General features: G+C 35.6%; 1 protein-coding gene across 8 annotated transcripts in view; it reads left to right on the forward strand.

Annotated features, from left to right (window-relative positions):
* Chd8 (chromodomain helicase DNA binding protein 8) overlaps window positions 1-16,974 on the forward strand; it is a 60,379-nt gene that overhangs the window by 26,324 nt on the left and 17,081 nt on the right. For all 8 annotated transcript variants that reach the window (XM_015493095.2, XM_015493103.2, XM_015493109.2 and 5 more), the window contains exons 6-16: window positions 6,203-6,385; window positions 6,467-6,535; window positions 6,897-6,952; window positions 7,473-7,590; window positions 8,556-8,639; window positions 11,446-11,583; window positions 12,965-13,086; window positions 13,494-13,737; window positions 14,652-14,828; window positions 15,755-15,898; window positions 16,085-16,340. In XM_015493095.2, the coding sequence (XP_015348581.1) occupies window positions 6,203-6,385; window positions 6,467-6,535; window positions 6,897-6,952; window positions 7,473-7,590; window positions 8,556-8,639; window positions 11,446-11,583; window positions 12,965-13,086; window positions 13,494-13,737; window positions 14,652-14,828; window positions 15,755-15,898; window positions 16,085-16,340 (1,591 nt within the window). The remainder of the gene's footprint in view (window positions 1-6,202; window positions 6,386-6,466; window positions 6,536-6,896; window positions 6,953-7,472; window positions 7,591-8,555; window positions 8,640-11,445; window positions 11,584-12,964; window positions 13,087-13,493; window positions 13,738-14,651; window positions 14,829-15,754; window positions 15,899-16,084; window positions 16,341-16,974) is intronic.

The following is a 16,974-nucleotide window of genomic DNA, read 5'->3' on the forward strand; positions in this document are numbered from 1 at the left end:
CCAAACTAAAGGCAAATTTTTATACCACAAAGAGTAAAAAGATTTGTTAAATTTAAAAAGTGGTATATTAGTTTGCTGAAGGCCACCATAGCAAAATACCATAGACTAGGTTGTTTAAACTACAGATGTTTATATTCTCAAAAATTTGAAGATTAGCAAGGGTCATCCTCAGGCTTGGTTTCTCCTCAAGACCTCTTTGAATTGCAGATGGCCACCTTCTTGCTGTGTCTTTGCATGGTCTTTCCTTAGTTGGCACACAGCTCTGGTGTCTGTTTCCCTTACTTTCTTCTTTCTTTCTTTTTTTTGGTACTAGAAATTGAACCCAGGGGCACTTAACCACTGAGCCACATCCCTAACCCTTATTAATTTTTATTTTGAAACACATCTCATTAAGCTGCTTTGGGCCTTTTAAATTGCTGAGGCTGGCTTTGAACTTGTGATCTCCTGCCTCAGACTGTAAAGCCACTGGAACTACAGGTATGTGCCACTGCCCCTGGCCCCTGTTTCCAGGAATAATAAGCCAGGTATGATGGCACACGACTTTAGTCCCATTTACTTGAGAGGCTGAGGCAGGAGAACACTTGAACCCAGGAGATTGGAGCCAGCCTGGGCAACATAGCAAAACCCCATATTTTAAACAAAAAGAACACCAGTTACATTGAGTTAGAGGCCCCCCTCAGTGGCCTCATTTTAACTTACTTTAAAGGCTTTATCTTCAGATACATCCCATTCTGAGATACTGGGCTTAGGGTTTCTGCATATAAATTTGGGAAGCAAGAAGAGAACAGTTCAGCTTGTGACCAGCGGTAATGCCAGTGTCGACAACCAAGTTAAGAAAAAGACACTTTACACACAATCAGTGGAAGTGTTAATTGAGTCTTTATTTTTAGCAAGTCTGTTTTTCAATACATAGCAGAATTTAAAATGTTAATACACTTTGATTCAGTGCTTCTGACTTAGGAAATTACCTTCTGGAGATATTCTCAATAGCATGCAGTGATATATAGAGAGAGAGTAGCAATATTTGCAAAAGCAAAAATGTCCAAAAAAATTAAATGTCCATTTGTGCAGAAATATAAAAAAATCATAAAAATCCATGCTATGCTCTTTTTAAAAAAAAAAGTGAAGTAGTTGGGTATGCTAATGTGGAATATTAAATGAAAAAAGCAAGGTATATAATATTTATAGCTTTTAAAGTATGTGTGTGTACATATATGTACATGCACCAATTTTTTCCTGGAAGCATATACAAGAATTTGATAAGAATCTTTTATCTTTGACAAGTTTAAGGTTAAGTGGATCATAATTATTATAATTTGATTTTTTTATCCTTTAGGACTCTGAAAAAATTCTCAACTCTGAACATTCGCCATTTATTTATTTATCTATTTATTTATTTATTTATAAATGTTTGTTTTTTAGTTGGACACAATATCTTTATTTATTTATATGTGGTGCTGAGGATCGAACCCAGGTCCTTACACGTGCTGGGCCAGTACTCTACCACTGAGCCACAACCCAGCCCCGTCATTTATTTTTTAGTTTAAAAAATAATGTATATTGGGCAGGGACTGTGGCTCAGCGGTAAAGCGCTCAACTAGCACATGTGAGGCTCTGGGTTCCATCCTCGGCACCACATAAAAATAACATAAAGGTCATTGTGTACACCTACAACTAAAATAAATATTTTTTAAAAATGTATATTAAAAAAATCTACAACAGTACAAAAATGGAGATACCACAAAAGTCTTCTCTTCTAAACATCAGCTTTCAGTCTCCCAGTTTCTCCCCAGAGAGAGGTAGCCCCTGTTACCATTTTTTTGTGTTTGTATCCTTTCGGAAATATTTACTTCATGAGCACTCTGCTTCCACTAAATACTAGTATTTTATACTCTTCTGTACTGCTTTTTTTTTTTTTTTTAACCCAAGGATACATTTGGAAGTTGTTCTTTATCTAAAAAAATAGATCTAGCCCACTTTCCTCCACTCTCCTTTTTTTTTTTTTTTAAGTTGTAGATGGACACAATATATTTATTTATTTTATTTTTTCTGTGGTGCTAAGGTTGAACCCAGTACTTCATGCTTGCAAGGCAAGTACTCTACCACTGAGCTACAACCCCACCCCCACCCTCCTTTTTATTATGAAAAATTTCAAATATACACAGAAGTTGGGATTATTTAAAGTCATGTTTCCATTCTTCCACTTTGATACTACCAATAGATGGCCATTCTTAGTTCTGCTCCCTTCTGAATTTTTTTTAAGCAAATCCAAGTAACTTTTCGAATTGTCCCTTAAGTTTAAAAAAAAAATTTAAAAATACATGATAAATATAAAAAAAATAATGTAGAAGTATATAGATTAAAATATTCTAATCGACTCTTCTCTAAAAGTAATTATCAATAGATTATTTGTCCTACCAGACTTTTTTTTAAACGAGGTAGAATGTACATTGTATTAGTCAATTTGCTATTGCTAATAGTCCAATGCTACATACTAATTTTAGCAAAATGAGGTTTATTTTTTTTCATGGTTCTGGAGGGCCAAAGTGGAGGAGATGACATTTTTGCTGGCAGAGTTTCTAGGCATTACAGGGCATCATATAGCAAGGGGCAGCCAGCTCATATGTGTCTCTCTCCTCTGGTCTCTTTTTTTCTTTCTTTTTTCCTTTTTTTTTCCGGCAGTGCTGTGAATTGAACCCAGGACACCACACATGCTAGGTAAGCAGTCTGTCACCAAGCTGCACCTGTAGTCTCTCTCCCTCTCTTATAAAACTGCCAGTATTCAACTATGGCGGCTCCATCCTGATGACTTTATTGAATTCTAAGCCCCTCCTAAATGACTCTACCTATAAAACCATGGTTGGATTAAGGTTCATTTCTCTCTTTCTTTACTACTTCTTCTTCTTTTTTTTGGCTTCACAGGGGATTGAGCTCAGGGCCTAGATGATGGGAATGAACGCTTGTTAGGCAAATGATATTCCATTGATCCACATCCTTAACTGCTCCTGCATCACCTTATTTATTAGTTTTTTTAATGGAATGCTGGAGATAGAACCAAGGGCCTTATACATGCTAGGCAGGTGCTCTACCACTGAGCTGTGTCCCCAGCCCCAACTCTTTTTTTAAATTTTGAGACATGATATCATTAAATTACCCAGATTGGCTCTAAGTTTGGCAATCCTCTTGCCTCAGCCTCTTGAGAAATGGGGATTTCAGGTATGAACTATCATATCTTGCAAGTTTCTTTCTCCTTTATACCTCACAATGGGAATGAGATCTTAACACATGAATTATTTTTTTTCTTTTTTCAATTTTTTTTGTTGTTGATGGACCTTTATTTAATTTATTTATATGCAGTGTTGAAAATTGAACCCAGTGCCTTGCGCATGCTAGGCAAGCGCTCTACCACTGGGCTCCAGTCCCAGCCTTTAACACATGAATTCTGTGGGACACTCAAACCATATCATACCTATAGTAAAATATACACAGGTCTTTACTTGTCTAATTTAGTGAGTTTTGACAAATGTATACACCTAAGTAAACACCCGAATCATGATAAAGATTTCCAGAATGTTCCCTTTTACTGTCTTCCAGCTGGTCTATCCCCTCCTTCCCTAGGCAACCTGTTTTGATTTTCTGCTTTATATTTGAGGTTCTTTCTTCTTTCTTTCCTTTTTCTTTTTCTTTCTGGTACCATTCTGATTTCTGACACCACAAATTAACTTTACATGTTCTTTAACTTTTTGCGTAAATGAAATCATACAGTCTGTATTCTTAGGACTCACTTCTTTCATTTTAATGTTTTTTGGGATTGATCCATATTGACTTAGACTGTATCAGTAGTTGTTTGTGTTTTTTTTAATAATATTTAATTTTATGGATTTACCATAATTTGTATATCCATTCTCCTGTTAATGAACATTTGGTTGTTTCCAATTAGGGTCTCCTATATGTCAGTTTTCCAAAGTGTTATTTTACATTTGCGGCAGTAATGAATTTCAGATGTTAAACATCTTCACCATTTTGTATTGGCAGTTCCATTCTTTTTAGAGTAATCCTTTCTCTAGTAACCCATTTTTATCCTGTAACATAATTTGTAATTTAACCAAAGCTTTTTTTATGGTCACTTAGGTTTTTTCCTGGTGTTCTACCACAATGAGTGCTACAGAGATTTTGTACACACACACAATTTATCTGTAGAATAGTATCTTTGAAGTGAAATTGCTTTGTCAAAGAGTATTGTCAAATTTTCTTCCATTGAGATCATGACTATTTGCATACCCATCAATGGTATTTGAGTTCCTGTTTCAAATGTGGGTTTGTTTTTTTGTTTCTTTTTTGGGGAGCAGGGGTGGAACCCAAGGTCTCATACATACTAAGGCAAGCTCTCTGCCTACATCTACAGCCCCTGTTGCAAATGTTTTGATCAAAACATTCCAATTTTTGCCAGTCTATCAGGTTAAAAAAGAAGAATCTGTTTAGTATTTTGAGTAAGGGTAACCATTTTTTTTTTTTTTTTAAGAGAGAGAGAGAGAGAGAGAGAGAGAGATTGAGAATTTTAGTGTTTATTTTTTAGTTTTTGGTGGACACAACATCTTTGTATGTGGTGCTGAGGATCGAACCCGGGTCGCGCGCATGCCAGGCAGGCGCGTTACCGCTTGAGCCACATCCCTAGCCCAGGGTAACCATTTTTTAATGTTTAAAAATTAATTGTATTTTTTTCTAGAAATTGTCTTTTCATGCTGGTTGCCCTTTCTATTCTGTTATTATTAACCTTTTTCTTTGTTATTCAAGAGAGAACTTTTATGTTTAATAAATGTATCAGATGGTATCTTTTTCTCAGGTTATTGTTTCTCTTCATTTTGCTCATAATGGATTGTGTTATGCAGGTAATGTTAAATTTCTTCATATTGTCAAATTGATCACCATATTACAAAGACCCTTCTTAATCCAGGATTATAAAAAATTGTCCCATATTTTCTTCTTATAAATTACATGTACTATTTTTACACTTTTCTTTGATCCTTTTAGAATTTTCTTTCATTCTGTACATGGCTAGCTAGCTATTCATTTCCAATCCCAATTACAGAGTAATCTATATCTTCACTGATTAGAAGTACCATTTTTGTGATTGTTCTAAAGCCACATAAGTGTTTTAGTCTATAGTTAGGTACTGTTTCTTTGACCTTTTGATCTCTTCTTGGGAATATATCAAGCTTTGTTATTTAGTATAGCTTTATAATGTCTTGTATTTCTGGTAAGGTCCATTATACTTTATTCCTTATTATTCTTAGATGTTTACATGTGTTTGTATTTTAGAGTCTGTTTAGCTAATTAAAAATATTCTCAATTTTTTTGGGGGGGGTCAAATTCATGAATTTAGGAAGGATTTACTCCTTTTTAAATTTTATTTATTTATTTTGGGGGGTACTAGAGATTGAATTCAGGGGCACTCGACCACTGAGCCGCATCCCCAGACCTATTTTGTATTTTATTTAGAGACAGGGTCTCATTATGTTGCTTAGTGCTTTTGCTGAGGCTGGCTTGAACTAGTGATCCTCTTGCCTCAGCCTCCTGAGTGGTTGAGGTGTGCTCCACCACACCCAGCCTATTTAATTTTCTCATTATTTTTAGTTATATGTGACAGTAAAATGTATTTTGATGTATTATGCATATGTAGTGTATAACTTCACATTCCCATGCAGAATTGCAGATTTAAGACCAGCCTCAGCAATTTAGGGAGACCCTGTATCAAAAAAGGGGGCACTGGGTTGTAGCTCAGTGGTAGAGCACTTGCTAGCATGTGTGAGTCATTGGGTTAATCCTCATATAAATAAATAAAATAAAGGTATTGTATCCATCTACATCTAAACATTTAAAAATAGATAAAGCTTTAAGAAATAATTAGAAAAACAAAAAAGGGCTGGGGATGTGGCTCAGTAGTTAAGTGCTCGTGGGTTCAATTCCCAGTACAAAATAAAAGTCATGTTTGAATTTTCTAAAGCTTCTTATAAATAGGGTATAGATTTCTCTCTGGGTTCCTGGCCTTTGATAAAGCAGTTCAGCAAATTGTTTTCTTTTGGTTTGGTTTTTCATGGGAGATTTGGAGTAAAAGCTAAGGAAATAAGTGAAGACAAATGCTTTTGAAAGTTCTCTTTTTGTAGTTCTAAGCAGTTATTTTAACTATTCTTTTCCTCTACAGAAGAGACGGTCAAACCGTCAAGTGAAGCGAAAAAAATATACAGAAGACCTTGACATAAAGATCACAGATGATGAAGAAGAAGAAGAGGTGGATGTAACTGGTCCAATAAAACCTGAACCCATCCTCCCTGAACCTGTGCAGGAACCAGATGGAGAGACTTTGCCTTCCATGCAGTTCTTTGTGGTAAGCTGAAAATGTAAGCTATTGGAAGGGTTTGTCCTCCTCTTTTAGTCATTCATTGACTGGTTACATCTTTTACTACAGGAGAATCCCAGTGAAGAAGATGCAGCTATTGTAGACAAAGTACTTTCTATGCGTGTTGTAAAGAAAGAGGTAAGGCCGTTATCTTTAATGTCAGCCCATGTTGCTTCACTTGCAGGTTTTATTTAATGAGCATTTTTGGATGTCAGAATATATTGCTAGAGTCTGGTTATGAGAGATATGATGGGGAAAAGTTAACTATAAGATAGGAACTGTCCTAATTTTTATCACTAATTCTTTTATAATGGGTAAACACTTATTTTTTCTAGCTAGCGAACTTCTATTTGAAGTACTAGAATAGTTCCTGAATCCCCAGGTCACTAATATATTTAGGAAGCATTAGGATAAAGTTTTGTCATGTGTGGGTAAAGTTAAAGGTTATTTCTTTGACAAACAAGAAATTAGTAATCATAATTTCTTTTTTTCTTCTCAGCTTCCCTCTGGACAATATACGGAAGCAGAAGAATTCTTTGTCAAGTATAAGAACTAGTATGTTATATTTACAAAAATCTTGTCAGTTCAAACTCCACAGGGTCCTGGAAAGGTCTCTTGTATAGATTTTCAGGGGTGGGAACATGTCTCTTTGTAAAAGTCTCTTAACCCAAATTGCCATTTTTAATGGGAAAATGAATATTGAGAAAAGAAATTCAGGAATTTAAATGACTGTTATGGTTTCTTTGCAGGAAGGTGAGGAAAGAGTAGTTTCGAGTAAAATACTTTGTAATGCTCTCTACCTTAGCCTAAATCCTAATGCTTGTTCTGCAAAGTGTGTTCCCTGTCTAACAGAGTTAGCATTATTTTGGAGGCTTTTGGGAAGTGTGGATGTTCAAGCATAACTTAGACCCAATGGCTTGTTTGCAAATTAAAGTTTCAGAAGCACTGACTTAAGCTACCACCAGTTTAAGCATAAATTTGTCAAGTCTAGTGTTGGTTAATCCCAAAACCTCAAAGACTAGACTGCCATTTTTCCCTTTCTTGAGCCATGACTCGATATTTCCATTTTCTATAGCTCCTATCTACACTGTGAATGGGCTACTATCTCCCAACTAGAAAAGGATAAGAGGATCCATCAAAAACTAAAGCGCTTCAAAACCAAAATGGCTCAAATGAGACACTTCTTCCATGAGGTAATTAGGAATAGGTATTACCTATCATTTCTTTTATAGAAGCACAAATTACTAAGGTTGTCAATCTTGGCTAATCCATCAAATAGTTTAGACTTGGTTTGTATATATCAATATAAAGTTTTAATTTTGGTCATTTATTTTCCTTACTTAATTACCCCATGCTTTGTGTTCTTAGGTTTAAAATGGTCATTGGTTTCAGTATTGTGAGATTGATTTACTTGATACATAGGAAGTATTTCCAAAAGGGATGATAAAGTAATCTCTGGTCTACTTTCCCTTTAATATCAATCTGTAGCTGTTGATGATCTCTTTAGATATAAGCATCTTTATCATTTAGAGAAAGTTTATTTTTCAAATTTCTGATTTCTATTCTGGTATCAAAGAAAGTGTGATCGATAAACTTTTAATTTCCCAGAGCCAGGATTATTACTATTTAAGCTCTGGAATAAGAAAAGTAAAGAAGTATGCCCATTATATTTGACAATTTGGAGTATTCATGGTTTTGACTTTTAATTGTGTGATGCAAATGGAAGGAAGAATGGAATGGATAGACAAGCAAAGGAAATAAAGGAATGGAGATTGGCTGTATTTAAAACTTGGGAATATTTGAGTATAAAATGAAGCAGAGCAGAAAAAGAGTTGAAGATGTGAAATAGTAGAGCACATTTTTATGTTTATGGGAGGATTTGATAGAGAAAGGTTCCTAAGAAGGAATGAAGTCCAGTGCATATATGGAGAGAGTAGCCTCTGTTGGGCAAAAGAAATACTTTTTCTAGTAACAGGTGAGAAGATAGATACAGATCCAGGTAAGGATATACTTTGTAGGATTTATTATTGTGAAAAAAAGAGAACTGCAATGGAATTAAAAATTTTTGAAGTAGGATTTTCTACTAATGTTGTAGGGAAGTGGATTTATTGGAGAGTGATTTCTTGAGTCTTATAGTTTCATTTCATAACTCATCTAGGATGAAGAGCCCTTCAATCCAGACTATGTAGAAGTGGATAGGATATTGGATGAATCTCACAGTATTGACAAGGATAATGGCGAGGTAAGTTGGGGCATGGAGAAACATGAAAGCCCTCTTGTAGATGTCTACTGGTATGATTGTCAGTCCTTTATCTTTCAGATAGGGATGAAAAATCCCTTAGACTGAAAAGATATTTCTGAATTTTTCTGTGGGATCCTTTAAAGTATAATGGGAAGGTAAAGGAGTAGTCTTGTCTAAAAGGAAAGAATCTCACAAAGTCAAATATCTGGAAGATACAAGTGCTGAAGATTCATTCATTTTGATCTCATTTTCCCTCAGATTTTATATGGAAGACTTGGGACACTCAGTAGAGTCCCAATGGATATTTTGCAAATTTAAATTTAGGAATATAAAAATACTTGCAGAGGCTCCTAGCTTTCTCCTAATTATGTCTTGAGAATTAATTTTTTTCTTGAACTCACTATTAGTGAAGTGTTTGTATTAGTTGTTTAAATGGATATGCTGCATTTGTGCCTGTATTTTAAAACAGATTTTAGAATCCCACTCCCACAAGTTCAGATTAAGTTGAGTCAAGGTTGGGACTCCAATATATTTATTTTTAAGTTGCTTCTCAAAGGGTTCATGCACACCTTGATTGGGAAATCACTGCCTTAATACTGTCATAGATTAAGGAACATATCTTACATATGCTTAAAAACTTGCTGATTCAGATTCACAAACCACATATTTAGTTTTCCAAATAGAGTTATATGGATCTAAACCACCAATTAATTCAATGTTCTTTCTTTTAAATTTACTAAAAAAAATCCTGTATTTACTCTCCAAATCACCATTTTGTTAGGTTTCCTCACTTGCTTTTCACTTTAAACCATAGTGTAGCTTTGCAGGGCCATATTTTATGAGCAAAATTTTTACCACTTGTGACAGGGACCATTAGAAGGAAAAAAAGAACCTTGTTATAATATTGTGTTGGGAGGTGAGCAGAGCTGACTCGTGAATTATTAATAACTTGTTCCCATACATTATTCTAAAACAACCTCTGAGTCAAATTCTTCCCTCCATTAAGTAGGAAAGTTTACCCTGTGTCCTAAGATTTCAGGGTCAATCAAGCCATCATCTTAGAAGTTCAGGGCCTGTTACATTTTAGTGTCTTTAAAATCCTAATAAGTATGCTTCAGGTAACATATATTCATCTTTGGGTTTGGGGTGGGAGTTATTGTGTGTTCATTTCTGGGAGGTGATTGGAGAATGGGCTAGTCAGCAGGTTAGCTACTCTTAAATTCTTCTCATTATTTTCAGGATCTCAGCCTTCTCAGCTTTGAAAGTCTTACGCTCTCTACCAGCATACTTACCCTTCCAAAAGCCTTTGGTCTGGCCCCTTTGAAATATGTTGCAGCTGGCATGACAGATGAAAATGTTTTGATACCCTGATAATATAATTTATGCTCCCAATGTTGGAAAATAACATTCTGTGTATTCATTTTCCCCTTTTCCAAAGTGAGTTTAATTTGTCATCCATTTTACATTACCTAATTGTGGAAATAAATAAGTATTGTGGTACTTAGGAACGTAAGTTATAATGCTATAAATATGTGACCTGTGCAAATGGCTTTACATAAAGAGTGACCCAAGTCATTACAGTAAAGAAAAAGGTGAAAGAGCAGTTGGATTAATTCTGGGATTAATTCTAGGAGGTTCTTTGATCTGTGACTTTGTGGAGTTATTTTCACACTATTGCTGGCCATCCTCTCCCCACCCTGCCAATCGGGATTGATTCCTGGAGCACTCTACTCCTTAGTTACACCCCTAGTCATTTTTTTTTACTTTAATTAATTTATTTTTTTGTGTGTGTGGTGCTGGAGATTGAGCCCAGGGCCTTGTACATGCAAGGAAAGCACTCTACCAACTGAGCTATATCCCCAGCCGCCCTCCTGCCCCCCGAGTCCTTTTTATTTTTCATTTTGATACAGAATCTCACTGAGTTGCTGAGGGTCTGGCTAAATTGCCCAGGCTGGCTTCTACTTAGAGCTGCTGGGATTACAGGCATGTGCTACCATGCCTGGTTATTGCTGGTTCTTTTAAGGAGTATTCTTTGAATTGATAATTAGAGATTCCTGTTGATTATGCTAGGCCTAATCTGATCCTTCTTGCTTACATAGGCCAAAAAGTGGAAGAACTTTTAATAGTAGTGATCATTTTAAATAGTGAAAATAGGAGCTATTTTGCTCCTAGCAGTGGAATGCCAATGGAATATTGCCATAGTTGGAGCTTCAGCATTTTCTCTTTCTCTTCTCTCCTGTTACCTTCCTTCAATGATGCCTCTTATAGTTAATGCCTAGCTTCCTAAAATCTCTTTACCACCCTAAAGTGCTCTTGAAGTGCATTGGTACCCAGAGATTTAGGGTTTCAAAGCCGAGAGCTATTAGCCGTTGTATGCCTCCTACAGGTTTATCTTGTTCTTCATACTAAAAGTAGTGTAGGTTCTACTTTATCAAATTTGGTGCCAGGAAAATAGTATGAACTTGAACCGTATCTTTTTAGTTTCAACACAATATAGGGAAATAGTATTCCTTTTTACCCTCTTTTGTTTGGCTGATAAGCATAATATTTTAGTGTGTAGTATTCTAGAAAATGCTCCTAGAAATTTTACTTCTAAAATAGATTTTGATAAGTTACCTGAAAGAATGATCAAAGGCATGACTAGTAACATCAGCAAGTAACCTTAGGATTGTTGTGTTTAGCCTGATATTTTTCAGCACCTTTTAGGTGTCAACACTGTGATATAATTTTATAGGCAATTTCTTATACTTTAACCACAGCAGAAAATACCAAATCAAGTTTATTAAGGCTTTGGCTTCTCTCCTAGCCTGTAATTTACTACCTGGTGAAATGGTGCTCTTTGCCCTATGAGGATAGTACATGGGAGCTAAAAGAAGATGTTGATGAAGGCAAGATTCGAGAATTTAAGCGGATCCAGTCAAGGCACCCAGAACTCAAAAGGGTGGTAAGTACATTTGCAATTAGAAGGTAACTATATCTATAAAGGTCCATTGTATACAATAAAGATTTAATGTTTTCCTATGGAAATTTGTTTTTTGAGCTTTTTATGTAAATTTTTAAACATACAAAGGTTGAAGAAATAGTACCTACCTTCACTCAACTAACAATTGTTAGTACATGGCAAGCCTTGGGTCATGCATTTCCTTACACATTCATTCTCCCATTTCCCTTGTTACTTTAAATCAAATTGCAAATTCCTTCAATTCATTTTTAATTATTTTAGTGTTTATTTCCAAAAGATAAATAATACCACTATTACACCCCCAATTTAATCATTCCTTAATTTCAGATTATATATCTTTCCATTTTTGTTAAAGCTTTTAAATTGAATTCTAAATAAGATTTGTATGTTGGACTGGGAATGTAGTTCAGTGGTAGAGCAACCAAGTAAGCATGAGACCCTACCATTTCCCAGCCCTTGAGGGAGAAAAGAAAGTAAAGACCCGTATTTTGCTGTCATTTAATATGTCTCAAATATATTATAGTTCCTCCTATAACTTCTTCCTTCATGAGATTTTCTTAAAGAAACCAGGTGATTTATTCTGTAGGGCTTTTCATAGTTTGAAGATTGCTGATTTTATTTGCCTTTTTATCTTTCAACATGTTTTCTGTCCCTAATAGATCCCTATCCCATGCTTTGAATCAAACTGTCCCTGATATCTCACATGAATTGTTAGATTTAGAGCTGTGTTGTCCAATGTGGCAGCCACTAGCCATGTTTTTTAACATTGTAGACATTTCTGTTAGATATCACTGTTCTAGCTGCTTGGTCAGATAGAGAAGGGAGGCTATTGAATCTTCTTCATAGACAGTTGCGTTTACTTCCATGTGGTTGCATTTTGTGATGTCATCAGCCATTTAGGATCATTGTATAAAGAAGTTTGTTTCATCTACTATTAGTTACCTTGAGAGAGAGATTATATAAAAAAAAAGACAAAATACTTTATTCTTTTCCTTTATTTCCCAATTTCCAAAATAATGAAGTGACCAGTGGGCCGGGTGTTGTGGTGCACACATGTAATCTCAGTAGTTTGGGATTACATGAGGCTGAGTCAGGAGGATTGCAAGTTCAAAGCCTGTCTTAGCAATTTAGTGAAATGCTTAGCAACTCAGTGAGAACTTATCTCTAAATAAAATATAAAAAAGAGCTGGGGATGATGTAGCGCAGTGGTTAAGCATTCCAGGTTCAATCCCCAGTATCCCTCTCCTCCCAAAATAGTGCCCAGTGCATTTTTTTAGTTGACTTAAAGTACTAGAATTATGTATTATGTTTTGCCTAATTTTGTTAGTGTCTCCATTACATTTATTCAAATTTTCTGTTTTAGAATCGTCCACAGGCAAATGCCTGGAAGAAATTGGAGCTGTCACATGAATATAAAAACAGAAATCAGTTACGGGAATATCAGTTGGAAGGGGTCAATTGGCTGCTCTTTAATTGGTATAACAGGTAAAGACAAGAGTGGATTCATAAAATATAAGTTTAATCTAGGGATTTTTTTTTTTTTTCATATTCCATTGAAACAGTCCCCCACCCCTCAAAAAAAAGAAAAGAAAAGAAAAGAAAACAGTTGCTTCCTAGATATGTTCTTTTTTTAAGGTGATATATTTTTTAGCTGGGCATTGTGGTGCATGACTGTAAATCCCAGTGACTTAAGAAGCTGAGGCAGGAGAATTGCAAGTTTTGAGGCTAGCCTCAGCAACTTAGTAAGGTCTTGTTTCTGTACCTGTACCTGGGGATATAGTTCAGTGATAGAGCTGCTCTGGGTTCAATCCCCAATGCCAAAAAAAAAAGAAAAAAAATTACATGTACACACACAGTATTTTGAATTTCTGCTTTTTTCCCTGGTAAATCAGGCAAAACTGCATCCTGGCTGATGAAATGGGATTAGGCAAAACTATTCAGTCCATAGCCTTCTTGCAAGAGGTATATAATGTTGGCATTCATGGCCCCTTCTTGGTCATTGCTCCATTATCAACAATTACTAACTGGGAGCGAGAATTCAATACATGGACTGAGATGAACACTATTGTATACCATGGTAGCCTGGCAAGCCGGCAGATGATTCAGCAATATGAAATGTACTGCAAAGATTCACGGGTGAGTTGTGTGTATTGGGAATGCCAAGGTAGTTAGTGTTTTGCGGGGGGGTTGTGTATGAATTTAAGGCTTTAATTAAGGCTCTGTGTGATTTAAGGCATAATTGTGCAGCAATATGCAAGACATTGTTTTGATTTTTGCTATTTCTACCCTGTAGACATTTTGATTGAGTGAAAGTTTATTTTATGAATATGTAAATTTTACATAGGATTTTAGCCAGGGTGATAGATAGCACATGCCTGTAATCCCAGTAGCTTGGGAGGCTAAGTTAGGAGGATCATGAGTTTAAGGCCAGCCTCAGTAATTTACTGTGGTCCTAAAAAGCAACTTTGCAAAACCTTATCTCAAAATAAAAAATTAAAAGGGCAAAGGATGTAACTTGGTGGTGCAAGTTACCTCTGGGTTCAATCCCCAGTACAAAAAAAAAATTTTTTTTTTTGAAGTAGTTTTCAAAGTAAAATACATTTAGGCACTTAAATTCCTTGATCTCTATCATGATGAACTTAAACATTTCTTTTCCCTTTTTTTAGTCTACTGAAATTTTCATCAAAATCAGTCCTTTTTCTATGTAAATTTGAAAAAAAATTGAGCCATCCATCTTCTCAATATCAAATTTATTGTTTATCTTTTGTGGTTTTTATTACTCCCAAGCCAAATTTTCTCAAATCACATTTTGTAACTCTTAATTTTGTTAGAACAATTTGATGATTCTATCAAATTTTAGAATAGTAACCATTATTAACAGGTACTGTATTAGCTGTTGCCACTTTTATTATTGTCCTATATGTTCAATATTGCCTAATATTTAAAAATTTCATTTTTGTAGTTTGTTAAACCTGAGTATGGAAAGTAATTCAGATGAACTCCTTAGGTATGTTTTAGACCTTTTCTGACTTCATTACCTTCATGTTTAGGGGCGCCTCATCCCAGGTGCCTACAAGTTTGATGCCTTGATCACTACTTTTGAGATGATTTTGTCAGACTGTCCTGAGCTTCGTGAAATTGAATGGCGTTGTGTCATCATTGATGAGGCCCATCGGCTAAAGAACCGTAATTGCAAGCTACTTGATAGCCTCAAGCACATGGACCTGGTGAGTTCCCCATTCCAACTTGTGGGCAGAAACTGGAACTAACTGTACCTGTGGAATGACAGTAATCCTAAATTGGCAGAGAATAAAAAGAATCAAAATCTTGAATTGAATGCTGGGTATGGCCTATGGGATTTGTATAAAAGTTGTACATTTTAGAATTAGAAATGGTGGTTTACAACCAGGAGGAGTGGTGGGAAACTCTACTGATTACCTATTCCTGCATAACAAAACACTGTGAAACTTACTAGCTTAAAATTACCTATATTTTTCATTATTCTCTAGCTTAGCTACTTAGGCTGAGCTTAGCTAAGCTGTTTTTGATGGTCTTATTAGGAGTCATTACTGCAACAGGCAGTTAATGCTGGTTGTTGAATGAAGCATCTGGGTTGTCTTCACATGGCCTTACATAATCTAGTAGGCCAAATGGGTGATCTCAGGATGGTGTTCCAAAAGGACAAAAGCAGAAGCTGCAATGCTTTTGAGATAAGCTGTCAAACTCAGAAAGTATCACTTCTGCTGTGATTTCTTTGTTAGAGCAAGTTACAAGGCAAGCCTAGATTCAAGAGGTAATTAGGATTGATGGCTGTACTTAATCCAACATAGGTACATTCCCTACAGGAGAGCAATTTATAATATATGGGGGAGTGGAATGTTGAGGCATATGAAATTGGAAAACATAGTCTGGGTTACTATTTCTTTATTTGCTTATTGTTATAACCTTTATGTTGTTGTTTTATTATGTTAAATAATGCCATGTAATTTCTTAAATGCTTTTGTGTTATCAAAAGAGGGAAGAAGTGAAAGAAAAATTCACATAGTAATCTGGTCTAATGCCATTATAGGTGGAAAACACTATAAGTCCTGTGTGGCTTTTTTTTTTTTTCCATTTTTAATTTTTATTTTATCACTGTTTTCTCCAATTCTAGGAACACAAAGTGCTACTCACAGGAACCCCATTGCAAAATACTGTGGAGGAACTATTCAGCTTGCTTCATTTCTTGGAACCTTCACAATTTCCCTCGGAATCAGAATTCCTCAAGGACTTTGGGGATCTCAAGACAGAGGAACAGGTAGGAAGTCTGTCAGATGAGGAACCCAGGACCTAAAAAGTGTCTTTCTGAATTCTTGCCCACATCGTTTGTGGCATTGTTCAAAATTGGCTTTCCTTAGATAGTGGAAAACTTATTTTTCCATGTTTCCATATGAGAATGTACTCATGTCATTCATTTATTTTCCTTTCTATAATGAAACCATAGGTTCAAAAGCTACAGGCCATTCTTAAGCCAATGATGCTGAGAAGACTCAAAGAGGATGTTGAAAAAAACTTGGCTCCTAAACAGGAAACTATTATTGAAGTAGAGCTGACTAACATTCAGAAGAAATACTATCGGGCTATTCTGGAAAAGAATTTCTCCTTTCTTTCCAAAGGAGCAGGTCATACCAACATGCCTAATCTACTCAATACAATGATGGAGTTGCGCAAGTGCTGCAATCATCCATATCTCATCAATGGTGAGAGAATTGTTGTTTCCTCTCTCAGTGATATTCCTCGGGGATAATGGTTGCATTGACTGATTCAACCCAATTTAGGGGTTGGTACTGTGAGTAGTAGGGAAAGGTTCTTTGATTATTTATTTGTGTGTATGGTTTTTTTGCTTGGTTTTGTGTTTTGGTAGTGGGGATTGAGTCCAGGGGTGCTTTGCCATGAGCTATGTCCCCAGTCTTTTTTATTTTGAGACAGGGTCTCACAAAGTTTCTGAAGTTCTCTAAGTTGCTAAGGTTGGCCTCAGACTTGCAGTGCTCTGCCTCAGCCTCCTGAATCTCTGGGATTATAGGCGAGGGTGACTGCACCCAGCAAGGACTGACCTTTCAAAAACTGATTGTTATCTGGATCATCTTTCTCTGGTTCTTTCCATACTTTTGGGCTTTGGTAATCTGCAAAATTAAACAGTATTTGCTGTTTAGAAGTTCATAAATAAGAACAGATTGTTCTCTACTCTGAATAAATGTCCTTACCAATACCCATTTTGTTAGAGGTCTTTTGGGTGTCTGTTTGGTAATGGTGGTTTGCATGTTCCTTCTTACTCCTTGTGTATATATATATATATATATATATATATATATATATATATATATATATATATAT

Source organism: Marmota marmota, unplaced genomic scaffold (assembly GCF_001458135.2).
Source record: "Marmota marmota marmota unplaced genomic scaffold, marMar, whole genome shotgun sequence".
In the NCBI taxonomy this organism is placed as follows: domain Eukaryota; kingdom Metazoa; phylum Chordata; class Mammalia; order Rodentia; family Sciuridae; genus Marmota; species Marmota marmota.